The sequence below is a fragment of the Lepisma saccharinum genome, chromosome 23 (assembly GCF_977018435.1).
Source record: "Lepisma saccharinum chromosome 23, izLepSacc3.1, whole genome shotgun sequence".
NCBI lineage: Eukaryota > Metazoa > Arthropoda > Insecta > Zygentoma > Lepismatidae > Lepisma > Lepisma saccharinum.
This window is the reverse complement of record NC_139251.1, coordinates 43,159,393-43,184,402: the sequence shown is the minus strand read 5'-3', so window position 1 is coordinate 43,184,402 and position 25,010 is coordinate 43,159,393. Positions and strand designations below refer to the sequence as shown.

Sequence of the window (25,010 nt, the reverse complement as noted above, 5' to 3'; positions counted from 1 at the left end):
TCTGCTGATTGAGCATACGTGCCCGCATATTGTGAAATACACGAAGTAGCTATCCAGCAATGGCGCGCTTATCGGCTGGCATTGTAATTATTTATTTATTTGTCTGACGGCGCGTCAAAGCACAATGCTGTATCTGGTCCATTACTCAAGGCTTGGCCTGACGCTTAATGGTTGGCAGAAGGAGCAGATGTGCGCATTGAGAAGTGGGTCACATTGGCGCATGCAACAATGTACAGTGATGCAATACGAATAAGAAATGTTTGAGTTGTATTAATGTGTACTCATAGGTATGCCGCCGCTGATTCAATGCCGCTCTAACGGCGACGTACTTATAGCCACGAGTATGTTCACGTAACTTGATTCCCTACTTGAACGGCACTGGGTGCTGAACTAGCTACCAGACTAGAAATTCATACTTTTCAACGGGCTGCGGAACTGACTACTAAAAGAGATATTCATTTTTGGAACTGTTTTTAGGAACTAGGTACCAGACTAGAAATACATGCTTTGTAACTAGTTGCGGAAGTAGGTACCAGACTAGAAATGCATGCTTTGTAACTAGTTGCGGAACTAGAAACCAGACTAGAAATACATGCTTTGTAACTGGTTGTCGAAGTAGGTACCAGACTAGAAATACATGCTTTGTAACTGATTGCGGAACTAGGTACGAGACTAGAAATACATGCTTTGTAACTGGTTGCGGAAGTAGGTACCAGACTAGAAATACATGCTTTGTAACTGGTTGCGGAAGTAGGCACCAGACTAGAAATACATGCTTTGTAACTGGTTGCGGAAGTAGGTACCAGACTAGAAATACATGCTTTGTAACTAGTTGCGGAAGTAGGTACCAAACTAGAAATACAAGCTTTGTAACTGGTTGCGGAAGTAGGTACCAGACTAGAAATACATGCTTTGTAACTGGTTGCGGAAGTAGGTACCAGACTAGAAATGCATGCTTTGTAACTGGTTGCGGAAGTAGGTACCAGACTAGAAATCCATGCTTTGTAACTGGTTGTCGAAGTAGGTACCAGACTAGAAATACATGCTTTGTAACTGGTTGCGGAACTAGGTACCAGACTAGAAATACATGCTTTGTAACTGGTTGCGGAACTAGGTACCAGACTAGAAATACATGCTTTGTAACTGGTTGCGGAAGTAGGTACCAGACTAGAAATACATGCTTTGTAACTGGTTGCGGAAGTAGGTACCAGACTAGAAATACATGCTTTGTAACTGGTTGCGGAAGTAGGTACCAGACTAGAAATGCATGCTTTGTAACTGGTTGCGGAAGTAGGTACCAGACTAGAAATGCATGCTTTGTAACTGGTTGCGGAACTAGGTACCAGACTAGAAATACATGCTTTGTAACTGGTTGTCGAAGTAGGTACCAGACTAGAAATACATGCTTTGTAACTGGTTGCGGAAGTAGGTACCAGACTAGAAATACATGCTTTGTAACTGGTTGCGGAAGTAGGTACCAGACTAGAAATACATGCTTTGTAACTGGTTGCGGAAGTAGGTACCAGACTAGAAATACAAGCTTTGTAACTGGTTGCGGAAGTAGGAACCAGACTAGAAATACATGCTTTGTAACTGGTTGCGGAAGTAGGTACCAGACTAGAAATACATGCTTTGTAACTGGTTGCGGAAGTAGGTACCAGACTAGAAATCCATGCTTTGTAACTGGTTGTCGAAGTAGGTACCAGACTAGAAATACATGCTTTGTAACTAGTTGCGGAACTAGAAACCAGACTAGAAATACATGCTTTGTAACTGATTGCGGAACTAGGTACAAGCTAGAAAGTCATGTTTGCAACTAGTTTTGAGAACTAGTTACCAAACTAGAAACCCAGGGTTTACAACTGTCTGTGGAAAGAACCACCATAATACCGATTCGTGCGTTGCAACTGGTTTCTGGATCTGAGTGCCAAATTAGAAATTCATGTTTATCAACTGGCTGCATAACAAGATAGTGGTGCTTTCCAATTGGCTGGGGAAAAATAGCTACCAGAAGAGACATTCGTTCTTTGCAACTGGTTTTCAAAACTGGATACCAGACTAGAAATTCCTTCTTTCTAACTGGCTGCCGAACTAGCTACTTAGCTAAAGACTCATGCTTAGCAATTGGCTGCGGTACTAAAAAAATAGATTCATGTTTTGCAACTGATTTTCGGAACTAGATACCAACCTAGCACGCCAGGCTTTGCAACTGGCTGCGGAACTACCTACGAAACTAGTAATTCGTGATTTCCGACTGCTTTGGGAGTTGCTTCGTTTAACGAAAGCGTTTGAGTCCGTGAACATGAACGTTCCTTTGTGTTCCCTCATCAATTCTACAGAACAATTGGTCATCATCGATATCTGTTCTAATTCGTATGCTTTTCAAGCCCACCAACTTGAAGAACACACTGCATTTGTACCTCAGGAAATTTATGTTATACTTTACAAACGTAATTTTAAATCAACAAGTCATGATAAGTAGAAGACATTTTTCGGGACAATTAAGTTGTCGGTCTGTTTATATCCAGAGATCTTACAGTTAGTGTTATGTTTCTCTAAATTTGGAAATGTTCAAAACAGTGTTTACCTATGTAGTTTCTTTGACAATTTTTGCTTCTGACGTTAACAGTGCATCATAAAGAAAAGAACACGAGTAAAATCGTTTCCAAGTCCTCGATAAAATCTCTTTCCCTTTACATACGACATCCATGTTGGGTTTTTAGAATCTTTTGCACAGCAGAGATGTACAAATTTGTATAAGTTCCAGGAGTAAATCAGTTTACGTGAACATCTCTCCCTTCAAACACAAGAATAATGTCTCTTTCTATTCCTGTTTAGTTTCTCGGTCTTTGTTGTCAAGTGGTTATTGGAGGACAGGGAATCCCTGATTCGAATCCCAACAGCGGAACCTCAACTCCCACACTATCTGGGAGGAATAATTGTCTTTCTTGGGGGACACAGGTTTAAATATTGTCTGAGGGTTCCCTACTTTTTTTCCCTCAATTACTCCAAGTGAATGATGGGAGTGGACGTTTCATCACCTTTCTCGTCACTCCCCTTTCGACATCGTCCTCGCCACGACTACAAAAGCGACGCAAATTTAATACAACAATGAACTATACGTGTTAGGCGCGGAGGTTCAGTGGTTGGGCATGTACTTGCCACATGGAAGACGACGATGTCTACGTTTAAAGCGACTCTGGGGTTCATGTAGCAAAAAGACTGTCGGAGTGTGGTTGAGATTGATAACAGGTGGGACTAGCTAACCTTAAACTCTTTCACGGGTGTGGTGGTTAATGAGACCTGTGCTAATTAAACACTGGCCGTCTAAGGTGGTTAGTGTTGCTGCCGACATATAAAACTCTTCCTCATGGCTACAAAATAAATGTGAAGTTAATGAACTATAGAAGTACCTTTTAATAACGAATTTACAGCATTCTTAATTCGAGCTGATCTGCTCTCATTGACATGAATTTTGTTTAAAAGTCTACTTTGTGCTTAGATCGGCTAATGAGGACTGGGTCTTCCGTTTAAAGTGGGGTGCGAAGAACAGTGCGATGTGCCTCCACCGAGAATCGAACCCGCCTGTCTCCCTCTCTCACCCCTCTTCTATCAGAGCGGAAGGGGGAGGGAAAGATGCAGGAGGATGAGAGAAAGAGAGTGGGGAGAAATGAGTAAGAAAGAGACTTTCTCTGTCTCATTCAGGGCCTCCCCGATGGCATAGTGGTAACGTCGTTGCCTTGTGATCAAGGATTCCAGGGTTCGCTATCCGGTGGAGGCACATAGAGATTCGGATCCCACTTTAAACTATAGGCCCAGTCCCGATTGGCCTATCTGTGCATAAAGTGGACTTAAAACAACAATATCTCTCTTATTCTCCCCCCCCCCTTTTTCCATTTTCTCTCTCTATTCATTTACGATAAAACGCCATCGGCAAGGAAGAAAGGTATAGTTCGCATATTGGTAGTACAGTAGAGCGTCGATTATCCGAACGTCGGTCAACCGAACGACCGCTTAACCGAACTGTGTACTCGCTCACTTTCAGATATCTGTAATGAAAAAAGTACGTGACTTAGCTGCTCGTAAGCGTGTAGGCTTGCTTAGACAGACCAAAATAAAGGATTTTTTTAAACGTTAATTTTGTGTACTGTGTGTATTGTTCATGCAAAATGCGTATGTAATATGTACATATTTTTGTTTAATAAACTGTACCACATACTATATATTCCTACTAAAGTTGCCTTTGTACGTTACTTTGTAATACATACTTAAAGAGATGCCTGTTTTTATGAATAAATTTACTGTACAGTACTTCTTTTTGGCAAATGAACATGTACAGTTCGATTATCCGAACAAACCAGTTTTCCGAATACCCATGTCCCCCAATTACTTCGGATAATCGACGCTCTACTGTACATTACTATATTATTTCCGAGTATTTATTTGTGTTGTCTCCTAGCTGGGAAATTCTTAATTTATTTTAGCCTGTCTTCGTAATATAATGTGTTTCTGTCTTTTTAGACGGAGCGGTGGATTCCGAACACGAGTCTAGCGGATCAGAGAGGGACATAGCGGTCCCCAAGAAGCGTCGCCGTCGGGACGCCAGCGCCGAGGAGGAGCAGGAAGGGACGCTCTCCCGGTCCAGCAGCCTCCTCCAGTTCGAGTGCCTGGAGAAGCAAATCGACGACATCTACCAGGAAGAGGTCGTCTTCCGGACCAGCGCCACGTCCGACCCTTTCGAGGAGTCCCGCTCGGTGTCGTCCTTCAGCTTCGATTCCCTGGAGTCCCCGGGCCTCACGAAGTGGCCCACCTCTCCGGACAGCCTGGAGTCGTGCCACCAGGGGAAAAAGCCGTGCCTGGAGGGGGAGGAGGACCCCTGGGCGGATGCAGGAAGCACGGACCTCGTGACGCACGACCAGCCATGTGGGGAGGCGGATAAACAATCGAGAGGCGTCCTGTGCCTGGACAGGATCATCTACGAGGATTCGTCGTCAGAAGTCACCGACTCCGATAGCGACGATGCTCGTGGGTTCTCGTCGCTGCGGAGTTTTCGCGGTGCCGGCAACAGGCTGCGGTCTTTCCGAAGTTTCGACAGTCTGAACATTGTCCCGCGCGAGTTCACTAGTTTTTCCGAGCCTCACGACGCCAAGCCCGACGTTTCCCCCCCGAACGAGCAAGAGACCGGCAAGAAACCGAACGGTTCGCAGCGCTCGGCGGAAAACCTGAGCGAGGACAGTGGGTTCGGGGATCACATCTCGACGTGCGTCAGTCCCCAAGTGCGCCCCATCGAGGAGGAGCCACCGGGCAGCAGCAGCCAAGAGGACTACTACTCCGACAGTTCCGGTGACAGCCAGCATCACGTCTCGTGGCGCGGTGCTCACCACGATCTCACGTCCACGGAAGAGGAGTCCCTCCCCCGTCGCCAACCCTTGAGTCTAAAATTAGCGGCGGAATTCCTGCGAGAGGAGGAGGACCCGCTGTGCAAGGAGGCCGTGCATCGGTCTTCGTCTCTTTGCCACGTAGTTCCCGACTCTGAAGATCTGGGGGCGGCTAAACTTAGCCGTGGAAGCGCGCCAAATTTGTCCCTGGTTCTTCCAGTGCGTCGTGAGGAGTCGACAGGTGCGGTCGCGAGACGGGATGAAGTGAGCAGGTCCGATCCAAGCATGAACAGAGTCCCGCTGAAGAGCTACGGAGCCAGGAACGAGGTTGAGGTATACATAAGCAGGGAGCCCAAGAGCCACACCTTCCCCAAGAGTAGCGCGAAGGTCGGGACGCGAGGTGTCCACTTCTCTCCAGTCGTGTCGGAGGTCAGTTGGAGGGAGAGCTACATAGAGGTCGACGACGACGACGACGACGATCCAGAGAAGGTCCTGGTGGTGTCGAATGAGCAGCCTGAAGTGCAAAAGGTGCAAGTAGGTCAATCGGAGACCCAACCCGCGATGACGTCACCGTGCGCGGACCTGCCAGCAGGCAAAGTTCAAGTTGAAGTGCCAGTGATAGAGCAACCCATGGTGCGGAAGGTGCAGGTGGGGCTTCCGACGGCAGAGGGAGAGCGTGTCGTGATGGAACTGAACAACAAACGCCCACCGGAAATCGATAACACCGGAAGACCGAATGCCGTTGACCGCTCGCCGCCCAAGAGTTCGAAACCCGACAGTCCCACCAAGAAGAGCAAGTTCAACTTCTTCCAGCGGTTTTCCTTCAAGAGGCTCAGCAGCCGTCACAAGGGCGGGAAGGAGGAAAAGAGAAAAGTGGAGACAGTGTTGCCAGTGCCGGAGGAAGAAAAAGCACCAGTGAAGGAAGAGCCGGTGAAGGACGCGGTCGAACCGGCACCCATTTACGAGGATGTCCTCTCCCCCGTGAACGTGCAGCTGGAGGACCCGCGCGTGTACGAAGCCTTCCACATCCTACAGGTGTCCGCGGCGGAGTTGGTGGCGCTGGGATCGCAAGACAACCGCGCATCGCCGCCACCCCCGGCGGTGGTCGCCAACAAGCCGCCACTGCCTCCGCAACCCCCGAAGGCGCTGCAGCCGCAACAGAAGACGCGCCTCCTTTCGGCCAGGCGACACTTTTTCAGCCAAGAGCGTGTCCTGTCGCCGGAGAAGGGCCCCGATTTCCAAGCCGCGGTCGGCCGCTTCGTAGAAGGCGCGAAGCAGGAACGCGAGAAGCTGGCGCAGAGCGTGCCGGACCTCGCCGCCATCGACTCGGCGACTCGTGCGTCGATTCGCCGAGCAGCGCCCGCCATCGATCGCCCGTCGGCGACCACCGTCAGTTCCCGGCCCGCCCGTCCAGGTAGTGCTTCAAGCGCCCGCGCCGAACTCCTGCATGGCGCCCGTACAGGCATTTTGGAAACCGATTTGGACACTCTCCTTTCGCGGGAGATTCTCCTCTTGCAGGAAACCGACCTCGACGTGGTGGATGCTCATAAGAAAACGCAGAGCCTGCTGAATCTAGGGGTCATGAGTGGCAGAGTGCAGCTACAGCCGCCAGAGCTGGTGCCCGAACCGAGAGCCAAGTCCATGGAATTCCTTTTGGACGAAGACAACAAGGTCGCTGCTCTGGTGAGTCCCTTTCAGCTTCTTTCACCCGTTCAGAAACCTTCCACGTGTCCTACAAACAAAGGAGGTACTTTTTCCAGTCTTGTTGCCACCATTATCAATGCCATCCGGATTCTATCCCACCCCATAATGTCAACGGAACGTTACATAACCGCCCTCCCATCCCCGCCCACATTTACAGCCTATCAGTACGCCCCTTTTCGGTGATCAGCCCATCTGATACTCGAGTGATGCAATCAAGATATCCCAGGTTCGATTCATCTTGCTCGAACACTAAGTATAGTCTCAGTTAGCTTATATTAAGTGCACCTTACTACGTCATAGGTAAACGTAATGTTAAGGATGTAACTGATACAAGAAGAGATGGAAAGTAGTTGATTTTACTGCATTTTTCTTATTTTTGCATCGCTTTTCTGCCATTTTAACACAATCCGGACTCGAACCTAGGACATTCGGTAACAAGATCGTCAGTCGAGTACTCAACACGCTCTGTAAGATGCTTCCGTGCTAAGTTCGAACCCCAACCCTCGCAGCACAGAACGGTATCCACTAGACCACTTAGAAAGAGAACAACTTGGTACATAATAGTGACATCTTTTTAAAGCAATGGTCGTAGTCACGCCCTTGCGATTACAATGACGTATACCCTTGTGCAGACATTTTTATTTGCACAAAACAAAAGCAACAGCGTTCTGCGTGAGCATTAAAGTCCTAGCACGACGTGGCAGAAGTTGCAAGACGAAGATGGCACCATCTGTGCACCTTCACAGACCCCCAAGCAGCTTTTGCGCTTTGGTGCGGCTGTGACAAATCGACATTCCTTCATCCGCTGGACCTTGTAAGATTTTTGCAGCTTAAAGATGCGAAAAGACAGGTTCCCAGAGGTAGTTTCGGAGTTCTACCACAGATGGAGCTTTTCTGGTCCGCAGTGGCGCGCTATTGACCCACACGACATTGCGCCGTTGGAAGCAAATCCTTTGATGTAGGTCACGCTTCGCTTTCCCCCCCAATCGCACCGAAACTCCTCACTCGAAGGGCATTCGTAGTTTTCGTGAGAGTCTCATTGATCGGCCAATAGTCACGAATGCCTGTTCACGTTGATCTGTTTATAGCTGACGAGTAAGGATATGTGTTGTAACTCCCCATCGGCCTGGCTCAAAAAGTCATATAAGGGGAGGAAGGAAGGAAATTAAGAGGAATCGTGTTGTTTTTAAGCTACCGTTCTGGATCTTATAGCCCTCATTGGGCATAGGCGTAACTTGGCGGGGGCAAGAGGGTGTATTTGACCCCCTACAAAAAATTCAGGTGACTTAAATTAAAAGTTAAAGATACTTTTCTTTATTTCCTGGGACCAAAGTATTGAAGAGTGTTTTTATGTGATTTTGCAAATGTAAAAGTTATTTAGCAAAATTGTCCTGGACTCTTATTTTTATGGAATGGAAAATTTGTCTATTCTGGCTCCCGAAGTGAAGTCTCCCCCCCCCCCAAAGTTAAATTCCAAGTTTGATTCTTCCCCCTTTCAAAGTTAAGTCCCAAGTTTAATTCTGCTCGCCCCAAGTTACGTCCCATATTACGCCCATGCAATTAAGCACAAAGTAACAAGACTAGAGTTGCTCTTCTCGAAAAAGCAACGGAGTTACTCTTTTCGAATTGTAACTCAGTTATGGTTGGTTGGTTGAATTGGTGTTTTAAGTCCACTACATGCACAGTAAGGCTAATTGGGACTAGACCTGCCGTTTAAAGTGGGATCCGAACCACTATGTACCTCCAGCGGGTATCGAACTCCGGGACCCCTTGATTACAAGGCGACGACGCTACCACTGCGCCACCGGGGAGGCCCGTAACTCAGTTATCATACTTACAGTTATGTTGTTCTAGATTATTTAAAACTATGGCCTCCCGACGGCGTAGTTGATAACGATTGGTTGATTTAGTTTATTTTACTTCGCGTTTATGCCACTTTTGGCTAATCGCGAAGAGGGGAATGAGTGATGATACTGAAATTAGTGAAGGGACACTCATAAAGAACACCCATGCCCAGGCCGGGATTCGAACCCGGGACTCCTGGCATCGTAGCGCGCTGTGCTAACCACTCCGCCACGGACAATACTACAATTCTGACAGTACACAGGTGCCAAGTCCCACTCTACCAACGTGGTAGCAGCTACTCTGTTGTCCGAAATATGACATTGTATTTTGAATGCAACAACAATGTACGTTAAGTGCAGAACTAAACTGTTTCATTCTGGTACTTTGCAATTATAGGTGTTTCAAACACTTGTAAAAGAAACATAGCCATGTTATTTATATGTTGTTTTAAACATGCCAACCCTGGCCGAACTGCTCCTTGGACGAAAATGCTGTATAAAAAACGAATTGTGGAAGTACTAAATGAGGCGAATGTATAAGTTTCGTTATCATCACGGAACGGATTTGTACATATTTATGTCAAGCTGAAATCAGTTATATTTTGTAGTATCTTTGGGCTTCATTGCATGTAGACTCGAAAGATTCATTTTTTATTTTCCATATTTGTACGTATATTAGGTTTGGGTTCATATTTTACATATTTTAGTTATTTTTACATATTATTTCCATATTTCAGAATTTTTCTCAACATATACTCCAGATTCGTGCAATAACTACATGTCCCCGTGTGATCAATAGGGTTGTGTGGATTTCTTGCAAATAACTGACACATGTGAAATAACCTCACATTACTTCTTGCGATGTTTTAGTCAATATAAATCCATTTTAGGGGACAAAAGAAGGAAATTCATGTTTGAACACTTACAATAAATGAGGACTAAAAGTGGTTAGCGTTGTAAGTGCCAAAAGCGAAAGTGTTGGGAAATCTCATCGTTCCGCACATCAGCCCGTAAGAACGTTCACACTAGTGACCTCTTTACACGCCCTTTGAACTACTTAGAGGGCTACCAGCCACATTACCACATTATAAAGCATGGCACATTTCACAGTTTAACGTGGAAAATGGTGTTTGAATTATTGTGGCACTTAGAGCGTTTACCAATTTTAGTCTTCAAATGTTGTTATTCATTGTTTTGGAAACAGAAAATGAAAATACATTTTGTGTTGTTTTACAATTAATGTCAATGTAAACGTGCTGTATTTTATTTAGTTCGTATAGTGTCTTATATTTTTAAATAGGTAAATTTTTACAATTTTAAGTCCATATTTAACGCCATATTTTGGTGACAATAGTTAAATATGTATATACATATTTAGCACATTTTTACTGCTTATAAATCCCTTCCGTGGTTATCATGTTCGAGACCTGTTATATCACTGCAGGAATAGGAAGGAATGAAACATATCCTTTCTCTCTCTCTCTCTCTCTGTACATGAATGCTGTAATCTTTCACCGATGAGATAGGCTGACGTAATACGCCTACAGTCGAGACGTGCTTCTCGATCATGAGCGTGTAGGCGGTGTAGCACACGGAAACCAGTTAGCAGTTTTTCTGTAAGTGAAGGAGAGAACGGGATGGAAGGTGCTCGGAGAGGGAGGGGCGGAGGCGTGACACACGAGATTTCTCTTTGAAGACCAAGCAAGAGTTTGGCATCATTCGCCTTTTGAAAGGTTCGAAGGGGCAGCCCCTCCCCCCCCCCACGTGTAATCTCTAGAAGGAATATATTTGGAGAAAGGTTCGAACCATGGGTGTCACGAATAACAGTAACAATATAAATGTTTATAATTATGTATTAATATAATTAATTGGTCTATTCGTAACACTAATTTCCCGGGTTCGAATCCCTGCCTTTACAGTGAGTTAATCAATTTCATCATCCTCACCGCTATTAGCCAAAACGTGGGAGAAAAGAGAAGTAAAGTAAACTAAATCAGTAATAATAATTACTAAAACAGGCAAATTAATTTTGTTATTGTTGTTATTACACGAATAGGTAAAAAGACGGTAAAAGAATAAACATATAACATGACGTAATCATTCTAGCTTTCAATAAAATTTAATTAAACCAACTGTACATTATGACAAAGAAATGAAAAATCGAATAGTTATTGAACAACAAGAAGGATGTTATGTGCAGTCGATGAGAAATAAACTCCTGATTAATATTTTATGCATATTATTATAAATAGTAGCGTCCTTCTTAGGTACTGTAATTCAAAGCTGTGTCAGTTCGGCGGAACGGCGGAAATAGATAACCTTCGATTATATAACAAATGCTAAACAAGTATATTTTCATTATTTAATTTCGGTAACGTACTTTGGAAGTCTTTCGCGGATGGTCAAAATAAGGGACGTAAGGTCATCGCTTATTTGTGTAGCATGAATTACGCTTCTCTTTAGGTCACGAAAACAAACTCTGCGAGGCCACACACGATTCACTCGGCCAAATTACTGTCACGGAACGTGCCACGTGGGGGTGAAATATGGTCAGCTTCTCCGAAAAGAAGTTTGTTGGTTTAGTCAAGATTCGAAGCAGGGATCGGTCGATGACGAGCGTTTTGCACGAGCCGTCAGGAGATGTGCATTAAATATGAAGGAGCAGTGATGGGAATAGTTGGCAAGGTTATAGAATATTTTCGTCCTATCACCTTCTATCGGTGTTCCCAATTGCGCAAGGCTGTTTCCGCTCTATGAGGGTCATCCTGCTCTGCAAGCTATAGCCACTGTTGCCAAAACTAGAAAGCACAGTTTGCCTTTTTTTCAGTTCCGAAATTTACTTTTTCCCTTTATCCTAAAAAAAATATTGAAATCTATCAACAGAACTTCAATAACTATTACCATTATTATTATTATTAAAACATTTAATTATAATGATTATTTTGTAGTCAAGTGTATACTTGACCAAATAAGGAAAGAAATGTCTTATTTTCCATTTACATCCAAATTCTACCTGAATTTAACTGCGGCGAGGGAAATTCCCCTTCCTACAGCAACACTGCTCATAACCCGAATGATAGAGAAAAACAGACATAAGTTATCGATTGATTGTCAGGTTGAGCTTTCATGTTTCTTTATCAGTCGTCCTTTTTTGTTCTTGTTTTGATCGAAGTTTGTATATTCTAGAACTTACTGTTTCCGAGGCAGTATTATCATATTCTATACCTACCAGTGATCTAAGTGTGGGGGGAGGGGTCGATGCGGAAGGATGGTATTCCCGCAGCTAGCAAAAGTTTCGCAAAGCACCCTCCCAGCTGTTTCATTGTTACCATGTTAAACCATAGGAGTACCCCCCAGCTAACCTCAAGGCTTGACCAAACATCCCCCCCCCAGGTATTTTCCACTTTTCAAGCGCTGATGTCTACATCATTTTCCCTACCCTATCATAAATCTTTTCTCTTGCCTTGTGCTATACGGTCTTGTCCAGGTTTTAGTCCAGACCTTACCATACCTGTGATCAATCCAGGAGAAAAGACGCTGGGAGACAGAAAGGGATCGGAGAAGTTCTGAGAGAAGACCCATAGTCTTGGTTTTGACACAGATATAATTTTCATCATAGCCTGCACGGTTTCAACCTACAAGAGTTACCGTTTCCTTTCTTCGTACACGCGCTACGGTGCACCACGTTGCTTGCGGAAGAGCACCATTACATTCAGGAGAGGAAGGTCACAGCAGAGGAATTTTGTAAATGATTCTATGTGGTGATGCGTGACACATTTCCTCCGTACAACATACACCAGGAAACCCCTTTACAATTTCAACCGTGACCTTGCGACGGTAGCGGAACTGCATCACCTTATTTTACAGCAAGGGAAGCTTTTTTTATTTTACTCAGCTCCCCCTTGCCCCCGCCGTTTCCCTCCCGTTGTGATTTCCCGCGAGGCTGCGCCGAGCTCGACCAGCTTATCAGTCTGCAAGATGCGTTGCTGCTGACTGGACACGAACCGGGGACCGGGCAAGATGCAGAAGGTTCGTTTCGTTCAGCAGCCATGCCATCTGCTTCGTTGTCGTCTCTACTACATCCGACCCTGCAAGGTTAACTATGGTGTTGTATCTCCCGTGTATTGTTTCCGGCCTTTATCTAAGGATATAGCAACTGCAGAGAGATGTGTCGCAGTTTGTAACCAGGTAAGAAGTCCCAGCTTCGCGACTATAGGAAGGAATTGGTGTAGAGAGGACAGAAAGAGAGAGGATGGGGTGTGAGAAACAGAGAGAGAGGGGGAAAAGATTTCCATCCCCAAGGTTCGAGGAGTTACGTAATTATTTCTACCTTTTCAACATCTATACATGTGTGGAATCTCACCACTAATTACTTATTAGTCCCTTGTGCTTCACTAATTTTATATCAATTGTTCACATTTATCATATTATATAATACACGAGTCATTTTAATATTTCATAAGTTCCAGCCCCCTTTTCGCTCACTTGCTTCACGTCAAAGTTTACAAAGTTACAGTGCTGCCATCTCGTTTAGTTTCAGTAAGCTTGCTTGCTTACAACCTTCGATATCGAAAGAACTTTAACTGCTATGGAAAGTGTTGTGTAGTTTATTAGTTCTAACAATTAGCAATGTCAGTCGTTATGTGCAAATAAGCATTTAATATATGCGAAACTATTGTAGACAGAAACATGCATGAGTGGGATACTGGGATTGTTTCCATCCCAAATGGAAGCTACATACAACATCAGTGGCGTATTTTGTACTTTATACCGGGTTACCACTGTAGCTAATGGAACCACTTATTCTGGGTTTGCGTCTTTTGGGCTAACATTTTCTTCTATCCACCTGGGGGTGTAAGGCCGTTTTTAGGGTGGGCTAATGGTAAATTTAGTGCGAAAATAACCATATGGAGCCTTCAGGTAAAAATTTAGTGGGGTTTGTGGACAAATAACTGGATGGCTTGAACATTCAATGTCGAGTGAGAGGTTCACCGATTGAACTCCCCCCCCTCCCCAACAAGCTGCTAACAACCTATACACCAGAAGAGTCCTCAAAAACAATGATGAATTCAGTGGGTGTTCCGGGGCATTCCCGATATAAAATGCACCCCCTCCGAAAATTTCAGTAACCTGTCAGAGCATTCGGACAAATTTAGCAACTATATTCACTTTAGCTTTTTTTCATTCATTTTAATTTATCATAGAACGTACATCTTATGTTTTTTCGTAGTAATAAGCACGGATTCAGTCCTCGTTATAATTAAAACTCAAGCTAATGAACGAATTTAAGTTATGGTCCGTGTTGATAACTGCTTAATTAAGAAATACGATGGATTAGGATCAGTGTTCGGAGAGTTACTTTTAAAAAGGTAACTAGTTAGTTACAGTTACTTGCTTAAAAAAGTAACAGTTACAGTTACTCATTTTAAGAAGTAACTCAGTTACAGTTACCTGTACTTCAAAAGTAACTGTAAGTTACTTTGACAATTACTTTCTGCTGAAAATTTTCTTGCAACCGAATTACCCAAATCGATCATTAATTGTAATAAAATATTTTGTTAAGACTAACATGTCTTTTGCTTATGTTACTGGTACATAGCCTAATATAAGTCTTCGTATATTTATATTTATTACAAAATAAAGTACTCTCCTGTGCTTTGCGCGACGCCATGGTGGCGTATAGGGGGTGTGGAGTTAGAGCCCCACACTTTTTTGATCACGGTCGAAGGTGAGGCTGATGTGATCAGCACCACGTCCCTGGCATCCTTTCCCCCCTCCCCCCAGAGTTTCCTCCAGATACACACTTTATACGACACTGGGTGGGAGCCGGAGCCGCTTGAACAGGTGGAAAAAATCTCGGTTCTCCCCCACCGAGGATCGAACCCGGGGTCTCTCGCATGGTAGTCAAGCACCCAAATGATTAAAGGAATACCCCTATGCGGTAGTATCCCCCGTTATTCACATCTTCTCAATTTTTACGTATGTCAATTTTCTGTTTTCTGTATTCTCATTGGAACAAACACAAACATCCATGTCCGAAACGAACTTGAATCCGGGACTCCTTTCATATAGTGTGTTGTGCTAACCACTCCGCCACGGAGGTTGACCTGAGCTACTGCGACTTAAACATTTGTATTTATTATCATTGTTGTTCTTAAGGAATGCCCATTGGAGTGGGGGGGATTCTAGAAACTGTATAGAAAAAGAGATATCACTCACGTAGAATATATTCTAAGAAGGGAGGTCTGTTGCGCATAAAGGGCGTGTCAGAAAGATACAAATTTTTTGTATAATTTCAAGTGTTTATGAACCAGAAAATGATAAAAATTATAATGTAGTAGCCTATAATTGTGCGTTATCAATTAAGGTGAAAATGGCATTTTAAACTTACCCTTCAGTTCTCTCCGAGAGGATTACATAAACAAGCAAGAATAATGGCTAGGGTCTTCCTGATTCGTTAGTTTGCCACTTGAGTGTTGTATTTCACTGTTGTATCAATAATAATGGTGAGATGTGTCGTATCTGTTATTTCAAGAAAATGGGTTCTCAGTTAATATCTTAAACGAATAGCACTTACCAAAATATATATATTTTTTTCAAAATGTCCAGAAATGCTGAATAATCATAAATAAGCGAATTCTAACCGGAAATATTTTTACTTTCTTTTTTAAATTATGAGGAACTGAGTTGAATGAAATCACGTGGAAACAATTGGATTGTTTTCCATTCATATGCGTAATTGCTAGCTCTTGTCTTCTTTAGTTTCGTTCATACTACCAGTATTGTTGAATTATTTCGTAAAAACATTGAAATATTGCAGTGTCCCTCTTCAGCTTAATCCTATATTATAGCAAAGAAAACTATCGGATGCTGCTTACAGAAGGGGGAAGTCATAAAGTCACAGAGGAACAAACTACAGAAACAAGAGACACTTCACAGCACACAACTGACAATTGCAAACTGTCATCAATATGAAGGAATTCTCCTCCTAGAAGCTTATCTTCCCGCTTCTGGGAAATCAGAGGTGTGTGTCTCGCTTTGGAATTCAGGTCTACCAAACGAAAGATGAAACATATGATAAATCTTTAAATTCCTGGCACCTGGCTGGAGCCTACCGACTGACCACCGCCAGGAGACATATTTACTACAACAACTTTCTCTTTTCCTCTTCATCTATTGTTTGCAAGAATTGATGTCTCAAAGAATGGGCTTTTATATCACAGCAGAAACTAAATTCCGGCTCACTTTGAGTCCAAAATCGCCAATAATTTATGACACTTACAAAGCAATTTAAGTGTCGCAAAGTAACTGTAAAAGTAACTGTAGAAGTAACTTCTATCGTAAAAAAGTAACCCAGTTACAGTTACTCACTTTTAAAAGAAACTAAGTAGTTATAGTTACATTTTCTCAAAAAAGTAACTGTTACTTGTAACTAGTTACTTCCAAGCACTGATCAGGATACGCTTCAAGCTTGTGTGAAGGTGTCCACTGTTGAGGGGGGCCAGGAAACCACCGAAAGTTTCATGTTTAAATGATAGTTAATTAAATCTAATTACATTTAATTTAATCACATATCAGCAATAAGGTGCAATTTTTAAATATTAATACTTTTTATTGGCATTACTATAATTTGATGCTTATGATCCCCCCCTAATGAAGTTTGATGTCCCTCCCGGAGGAAAATGGCTGGATTCAACACTGCTCAAAGAGACGTAGAATACAAGAAAAAAGTAATGAAAATAGTCACGGTCAGTTTACTTAGCAATACTTGTGCATCCCACGTTATGCAGTTCATTTTCTACCATATGTTAACCTCCATTAAATTATCCTTTCAAAGCCATAAGCCAGGCTGACACGATTCTTGTGTCCTCACTGAGAGCAAACCTCCAGCTTTCTTGTCCTCAGTTCCAGAAAGAATTAGAAATAGTCTTTGAAAAGCAGGAAAAAGAAGGGCACTAGATAGTAGACTGTTTATTCTAGGCAGCTTGCGAAATAAATCACACAATAAGTATTTTATGACCAAAGAAATGCCAACGTTATGTAAATGTAATAACCTTAATTGAGTTTTTATTGAGTTTTATTGAGCAATTTTCACACCGAAAGTACCCCTGAGGGGCATTGGTGCATGTACATTACAAAATACATGTTGACATCGCACATAATATATATCTATACATCAATTTGGCAGAATGTTTTTAATAATAATATAACATAATATAATAGTAAAATATACAATGACAAATTATTTCTTGAAGTGAAGTAGTGCTGTAAAAGTACATATTATATAGTGTATACAATCTAAATTTATTTTATAAAGTTATTTAATTCCTGAAATTCTTGAACTGAATATAATATGTATTCCAATAACATTTTTTTCACTTTACTTTTAAAGATTGTGGTTCTTTCAAAATTTTTGTAACTTTTTGGTAACATATTGTATAACTGGATGCCTGAGTAAAAAGGTCCTGTTTGGTTTGCAGTTAGCCGCACTTTGGGAATGTGGAAGTTGTCTTTTTGTCTGGTATTGTAATTGTGAGTGTCTGAGTGTCCATGTTCTTTGGATAGTTCGATTTTGTTTCGTGTATGAAAGTAAGTGTTTCAAGTATGTACAACCTTGGAAGTGTTAATATACGGATTTTTTTAAAAAAAAGAGGTTTACATGTATCAGTTTTGTGTGCATTTGCCAAAATACGCAATGCTCTTTTTTGAATTTTAAAAATCCTCTGCGATTGAGCCGAGTTCCCCCAAAATTGGATACCATACCTCAAGATACTTTCGAAGTTTGAGAAATAGATATTTAGCATACACACTGTATTGAAGCTATTTTTTAAAGTTCTTAATTGGTAACATACGGTGTTTAGCCTCTTGCATAAAAGATCTATGTGAACTTTCCAGTTTAGACACTCGTCTATAAATTTATTTATTTATTAACCAATCGCCTATAACAGAGCGAATGCTCCAATTACAATAGGCATTACAATTTGCTATATACAATATAATTTACATAAATATATAATACATGATACAAACACATAGTAATTATTACACAAAACATTAGATAAATATGAATACAAACAGTTGCAAGAAATATTGCAATAAATTTTGTATTGTTAGTAGCTGTTATAACGGCATGCCCTACTGTGAAATTATCTTGCTTAATAGAAGATTTTTTTGGCTCTAGATACACCAGATTTTATTATATTCGTTTTTTCGTTGTTCATAGAAAGTTTGTTTGCTGAAAACCAGCTTTGTAGTCAGTAAGAGCTTTTTCCGTTTTTTAAATTAAAGTTGCATCGTTAACAGAATCTACTAAAGCCGTAGTATCATCAGCGAAAATGGTAACTTGGGCGGTTTCAACATTTGCTGGAAGGTCATTTATGATTAATAAAAACAATAGGGGTCTTAGTATCGATCCTTGGGGGATTCCAATAACCACATCTTTCAATTCGGAGTAACATGTTGTTTGCGTCCTATTATTGGATAAGCTATTTATTGCAACGCTCTGTTTTCTATTCGATAAATAGGATTCTATTAATTTGTTTGATAGACCGCGGATTCCGTAGTATTTTAATTTCTCTAGTAGTATGTGATGATTCACAGTCAAACGGTTTTGATAAATCACAAAAAATTCCAACAACAGAATACATTTTGTTTATGGCCTTGGGGGATTCCAATAACCACATCTTTCAATTCGGAGTAACATGTTGTTTGCGTCCTATTATTGGATAAGCTATTTATTGCAACGCTCTATTTTCTATTCGATAAATAGGATTCTATTAATTTGTTTGATAGACCGCGGATTCCGTAGTATTTTAATTTCTCTAGTAGTATGTGATGATTCACAGTCAAACGCTTTTGATAAATCACAAAAAATTCCAACAACAGAATACATTTTGTTTATGGCGGAAAGAATATTATCAATTACATCAAAAATGGGATTTTTTGTCGTTTTCGATTTCACAAACCCATTTTTTTGCTATAGGAGTATCTTTTTATCTTCTGCATAGTTTATTATCCTATTATAAATTAATTTTTCGAAAATGTTTGAAAAAATTGACAATAAGGAAATTGTTCTGTAGTTTTCAATTTTTGTTTTATTTCCTTTCTTATATAAGGATATTACTTTTGATATTTTTAGACAGTCTGGAAAGCTGCCATTTTCCATACACTCGTTAATTAATTTAGCCAAAGGCTCGTTAATGTACGTGCAAATCTCTTTTATCACGTTAATCGGCATTGAATCCAGCCCTGTTGACTTTTTGTTTTTCATATTGAGAATTATGTTGGAAATTTCTTCGTCTGTAGTAGGGGCCATATAAAAAGAATGCGTGAAAGATCTTTTCACGTTATTTCAGTTTTCTTTGTATGTGTCCGTTACGCTGATGTTACGTTGCAGGTTAAGTGCTACATTAACAAAATAATTATTAAAAGTATTAGCTATTTTTTTGCGGATCGTCTCTATTACATTACCTGCTTCTAATATGATATCTTGATTCGTGGTGGTTTTTTTTATCTGTTATATGATTCCATAGTTCTGCAGTTTTGTTTTCTGAATTATTCAACTTTTTATCTAGATACAACTGTTTGCAATGTTTTAATGTTTTCTTGTAATTTTTGTTGAACTGTTTGTAATGATCTTTAAGGGTAGGGCTGTTTGCATATTAACTCTGTTTATGCAATGATCGTTTTAATTTGCTAATATTTTTAATTTCCTTGGTTATCCATAGGCAATTGGTTTTGTTGTGAACTCGTGCTTTTTTAATGGAAAAACATTTATTAAAATGGTATCTTACAGTATCAAGAAATTTTTCGAATTTCTCGTTTACGTGTACAGCCATATTGTTTATAAAATCCCATGTTTCTGATTTTAGCGCGTTTCTGAATTTTGAAATGTTCTTATCATTGTTTGTGGGTCTAACAAATCTGAATTTTACGCGTGGTTTATGATTTCGCTTGTCTTCTATTACGTTTACCTTAATAAGCTGAGAATCATAGTCAGAAAAACCTATGCAAGTTTCTACTCAATATTTATTAACGTTTATATTGGTAAAAATATTGTCTATTGTACTTTTTGTTTTGTTGGTGACTCTAGTTGGAGTTGTAATTGTATGAAACAGACCAAAAGAGTTCATTACATCCAGAAAACTATTTTTTTCTGCTGTGTCTTTAGATATATCAATGTTAAAATCTCCACAAACAACAATATTCTTTTTGGAGCTTGTTGTTACGAGATCTAGTACTAATGTTAACTTGTTTAAGAAGACATCCATATTTCCACTAGGCGTTCTATATATTTATATTACGCATAAGTTGTAAATAGCTATTTCAATCGCTATGCATTCGAAGTCTTGTTCAACAGACAACTCAACAGCTTGCTTTATTTCAACTACGTTACTTTTAAGTTTATTCTGAGTGAAAATTAAAGACCCGCCTCTTATTATATTTGGCATACTGTAACTAGATGCAATACATAAATTATCAATATAATTAAACTTTGTTTCATCTTTTACTAACCAGTGTTCAGTGCAACAAAAATACTAATTTCATTCTTGTTTTCTTTTTGTTCCTCGAAAAATATATCTATCTCTGACGCTTTTGATATCAACCCTTGAACGTTGCTATGAAATATGGTGAAAGTTTCTAATGCAAGTACACTACAGTTTGAATATTGTTATGATGCTTTCGTAGTTTATTTCAATAGTTCGTATTGGGGAATAAGTTTGAAAACCGTACGTTGGATTGGATTGATTTGTTGTTTTAAGTCCACTTTATGCACAGTAAGGCTAATCGGGACTGTACCTACAGGTTAAAGTGGGATCCGAACCACTATGTGCCTCCACCGGGAATCGAACCCGGGACCCCTTGATTACAAGGCGACGACGCTACCACTGCACCATCGGGGAGGCCGAAAACCGTACGTAGAAGGGATCATTAGAAGATGCAACCCATATCGCAATATGAGCAATACAACTAACTGCATACTAGTGTGTCAGTAAAGTGATACATCGACACGAAATAACATTTGTTACTCATATTCACAGCTACGAGCTGCATGTACTGCATTTTCAACAGTGCCAGTGTTATTATTTTATTCTTTGTTGAAGAAAACATTATTTTCCCCTTTATTTAACAGTTACTGGCGTCTACACTTGTGAAGTGGTATATCATGTTTATGCAGTCGCCATTTTAAGACTGCGATTTAAGGACCATCTTGCTGCCTTCCTGGACTGAGGACGTGAAAAATCTTTTGGTAGTTCCAGGCTTGAAGTCGATCTGGAAGTGAGGACGTATATAAGTACCGTGTGAGACTTGCTTTAATTGGAAAAGGGACGCTGCAGAATTAGCGTTTTGTTCTAATCGTCCAAACTACGTCACAGAATAATTCCTGTGGACACGATCTTACGAGGCCCACCTGTACGTATTCATCCTGGCGTCAAAGCACATCACTGACAGACAACGCGAGAATTCTGCTGGTCTTTAGCGACCCAATGAGCCTCCTAATGCAGGTCTGGTATTTTAAGCAAAGAGGCGTGACCTTTTTGAGTTACCGTCGCGTTTGGCGAGAGGATGGGGGGAGGGGGGCTTCAGCTCTTCCATCCTTCCAAGAAGCGAGTGATGTAGGTCACGATAGATCATTATTGTAATTGATTATTTCGGGAAGCTCTTTAAGGTCTTGCCTTGTCTTCAAGCTATGACGCAAGTCCCTTAATCTTTGGACGTAGTCTTCGGTAGAGGTCAGAGGTCGTGGGATCGAATTCTTCGTGAGTTTATTTTTCTCTTCCATTTTTCTACTTCTGAAAATCACTAATTTCGGGAGGAAAAAAAAATGTTTTTGGATGTCGCATTGGGCAATCCTCATAATGTAAGATGGCAACACAGTAAGTGATCGAATTTTACCGAAATTGTGACTACCAGCCAATCCGAGCAGCGTTCCTAGAATCTTTAATGTTACCATTTGTGTATAGTAATTAACATTTAGCTTACCAATAACATCAAAAGTCGTCAAGCTGAAATTTCGCTTCATTATCTCGGATTCATTAAATAGCTCTTTGTGTGTAACACACGATATGTTGATATTATAATTGTGTTAGCGATGCTGATAACGTTTGTTTTTTTATCCATTGTTTTCTAACCTAAAATTATTCCTAAATGTTTTATTAGATGATTGATGAATAAGCAACTTGGGATTTAATAACAATCTATTGTTTCGGTTTTATTTTTCCAGGCCCTGGGCTTAAATAGCATTAGAATAAAAATATATTAGTAAAAAATCCTAGTGTGTGATAATAAACAAAGCTTTAAGTTAAATTAACCTTCGAAAAGATGATGTCAAACCCTCATCTGAAATATTTATTTTGACCTTAAGGTACAAATCCATGTGATTTGATGACATCGCAATGAGATGACGTAAACAGAATGTGGAATTTGTATATGCATGAATGTATTCATAGCATTATACGTGGTCCAACGCGGTAACTTAGCGGTTTGCGCTATGGTCTTACACTCAAAGAGTCTCTGATTCGATTCTTCATGGGTGCACATTTCAGTGGTTCGAATTCCGCTTTAAAGTGCAGGTCCAGTCCTGCTTTGAGCCGTAGATGTTGTGATCAGTGACACACGCGTTGATTCTAATACATACACTTGGTGAAGTACTAGATAAAGATGAGCAAGTCAATTAAGGCCGTGATCAAGAAAGTGTGGGGCCCTAACTCCACACCCCTATACGTCTTCATGGCGTGGTGCAAAGCACAGGGGAGCACTTTACCTTTTTTCTAGTTCGTTGATATATTTGTCAACGGCGACGTTCAAGTACAGTCGGTAGAGCGTTTGGCGTGCCACGCGAGAGGGCTGGGTTCGATTCCCGACGTGAATGCTCTCAAGTTAGAAATTTTCCGACAGTCTCCCTGGGTGAAGGTGGTAGGAACTCTGTGCTCACCACATGACCCCGATGACGCTGTGGCCTTGCAATCAATAGATTCCGCGTCTGATCTCCGATGGAGGCACATTGTGGTTCGGTTTATACTTTAAAACTGTATGTCTAGTCCAGAATAGCCAAGATCGAGAATATGGACCATACCTCCACACCCTGTAGCGTGCCTTTATTGCACCGAGGAAAACTTTTTCTAGTAGGTAAAGTAACGAAGTGAGCAGCCGATGCTCATTTTAATAGTATCAACCCAGCATTTGCCTGTAGTGGCTGAAGAAAGTATTCGGATTCGATGTGGCAAGTAACACAATCCACAATGCTTTTTTAAACATGGTGAAATTATGATACAACGTGAGTAAGCTCTTCTTCCGTTTCTTCTCGTACATTTTCTCACATCTTACGGAAAGTAAAAAGCTCGGAAAATCTTTACGACACGTCATTATCTCCTGATAATTAGACTGGTGCACAAGGCAAGCAACAAAGAAGAATGACACAGAGAAAAAAAAAAGTTTCCACGGTTCGGTGAAGATAGCTTCTCCACGGCTAGTGAGTTTCAAAACGTTTACTTCCTTCTTTTCGGAAGAAGGTTTGGTTCGGCTTTGCCCCAAAACGAAGATGGCGCTGGTGTCTCGAAGTTCGAGTAAATATTACCGACCGTGTGCTCCGTGTCTGCTGTAGTGTTCTGCGAGTGGTGAAAGGTGTACCGCAGTGTTGTGCAGTGCTAGGAGAGAAGTGTGGCGTCCCGAAATCGCTGGGAGAGACATGAAAGTTAATCACGCGACGGGAAAATGCAGGTTCGTTTAGTAGTTTTTTAATTGGCAACAGCCTGAGGTTTTTGTGTGCAAGCTGAACTGGAGTTAACATGACGTTTTGTAACGTGAGATACAACAGAGGTCGTACCTTCTGTTTCCACTGTTTTCGTTCTTGTTCGTGATGTTTCTAGCAGTGTTTTGTTAGAAAACCCTCTGGTTAAGGCCAATGGGTGCTGGCTTAAACATTAACCTATCTTCAATGTAGAATTAACTGCATGATTGAGAATAACTTCCTAATACATCTTGATATTCGGAATCAATGTCGTGGAGATTCTTATGTAAAGCTTTTTACTGCGTTATTTTACCTTCTTTTCATGTACAGTTAACGGCAAAAGTAACAGTAGGCTAATTGCCCATCACCAGTTTCATTCAGGTATTCAATGTGATCCTGAATTGAAATTATAAATATATCAAATCAAATCTGCTTCGCATCAAACGAATTTCATTCCTTAAAACAGGGGGTTTCCCAAACTTTTTTGTTTCACGGCGCCATTTTCAAGATCTTTCCGCGGCGCCCAAGTCAGAATGTAGGCCTATCTAACAATTGCAATGCTCAGTTAGTGTGATTAGGCTGCTTGCCTTAAAAAATGAACATATGTTTAAAATTCAGAAACATCTTACATGTAAAAAGTACTATTTTAACATATTTGGAACTATCATACCATTGATTGAATTTCAGTGAAAATATTGGAACATTTCGCGGCGCCCCTGTAAGCTAGCCACGGCGCCCAATTTAGGAACTACTGCCTTAAAACAACACAGGGTGTGGGATAAAAAAGAATGCAAATAATGATGGCCAATTTGCCTACTATCGTCTTTGCCTTTGGCTGTTCAAGTGTGGCCAGGTACAAGATTGCAACAGATATTATCTTTGCCGTTAGTTTTACAGTGGTATTCATAAGTATTGCTCTTTAAAAGTGCCCATGACTATTTACATTTACTTTTCTCTTGTGTCCAGTGGGTTTTTAAGGAATAGATTTTAGCTATGCTGGTGCAGACATTTTGTAATTCTTCAGTGGTCATGGGGGCAAAACAAAGAGACTAATCATGATGATGGACAATTTGCTTGGTAATACATGTGCTCTTAATCTACAGGTAAGAAAACAGTAGGCAAATTTGTCCATCACCATTTTGTATCGTTATTAATACACAAATTACGTTGTTTAAAGGAATTGAATTTCCTACGTTCATCAAGTATACAGGCGTTGAATCCAGTTTACTGGACTTGATTGATTTGTTTGGTTTTACTTCGCTTTCTTGGCACTTTTGGCTTATCGCGAAGTTGAGGTTGATGGATCAAATTGATGAAGGGGCACACACAAGGAAGACTCCTGCCCGGATTCGA

The 25,010-nt window shown here is 41.1% G+C and overlaps 1 protein-coding gene across 1 annotated transcript in view; it reads left to right on the top strand.

The window, feature by feature from the left end:
• The window catches only part of LOC146005400 (uncharacterized), a 284,737-nt gene that overhangs the window by 135,705 nt on the left and 124,022 nt on the right, over positions 1 to 25,010 (top strand). The window contains exon 3 of the mRNA XM_083144639.1: positions 4,522 to 7,061. Within this exon, the coding sequence (XP_083000765.1) occupies positions 4,522 to 7,061 (2,540 nt within the window). The remainder of the gene's footprint in view (positions 1 to 4,521; positions 7,062 to 25,010) is intronic.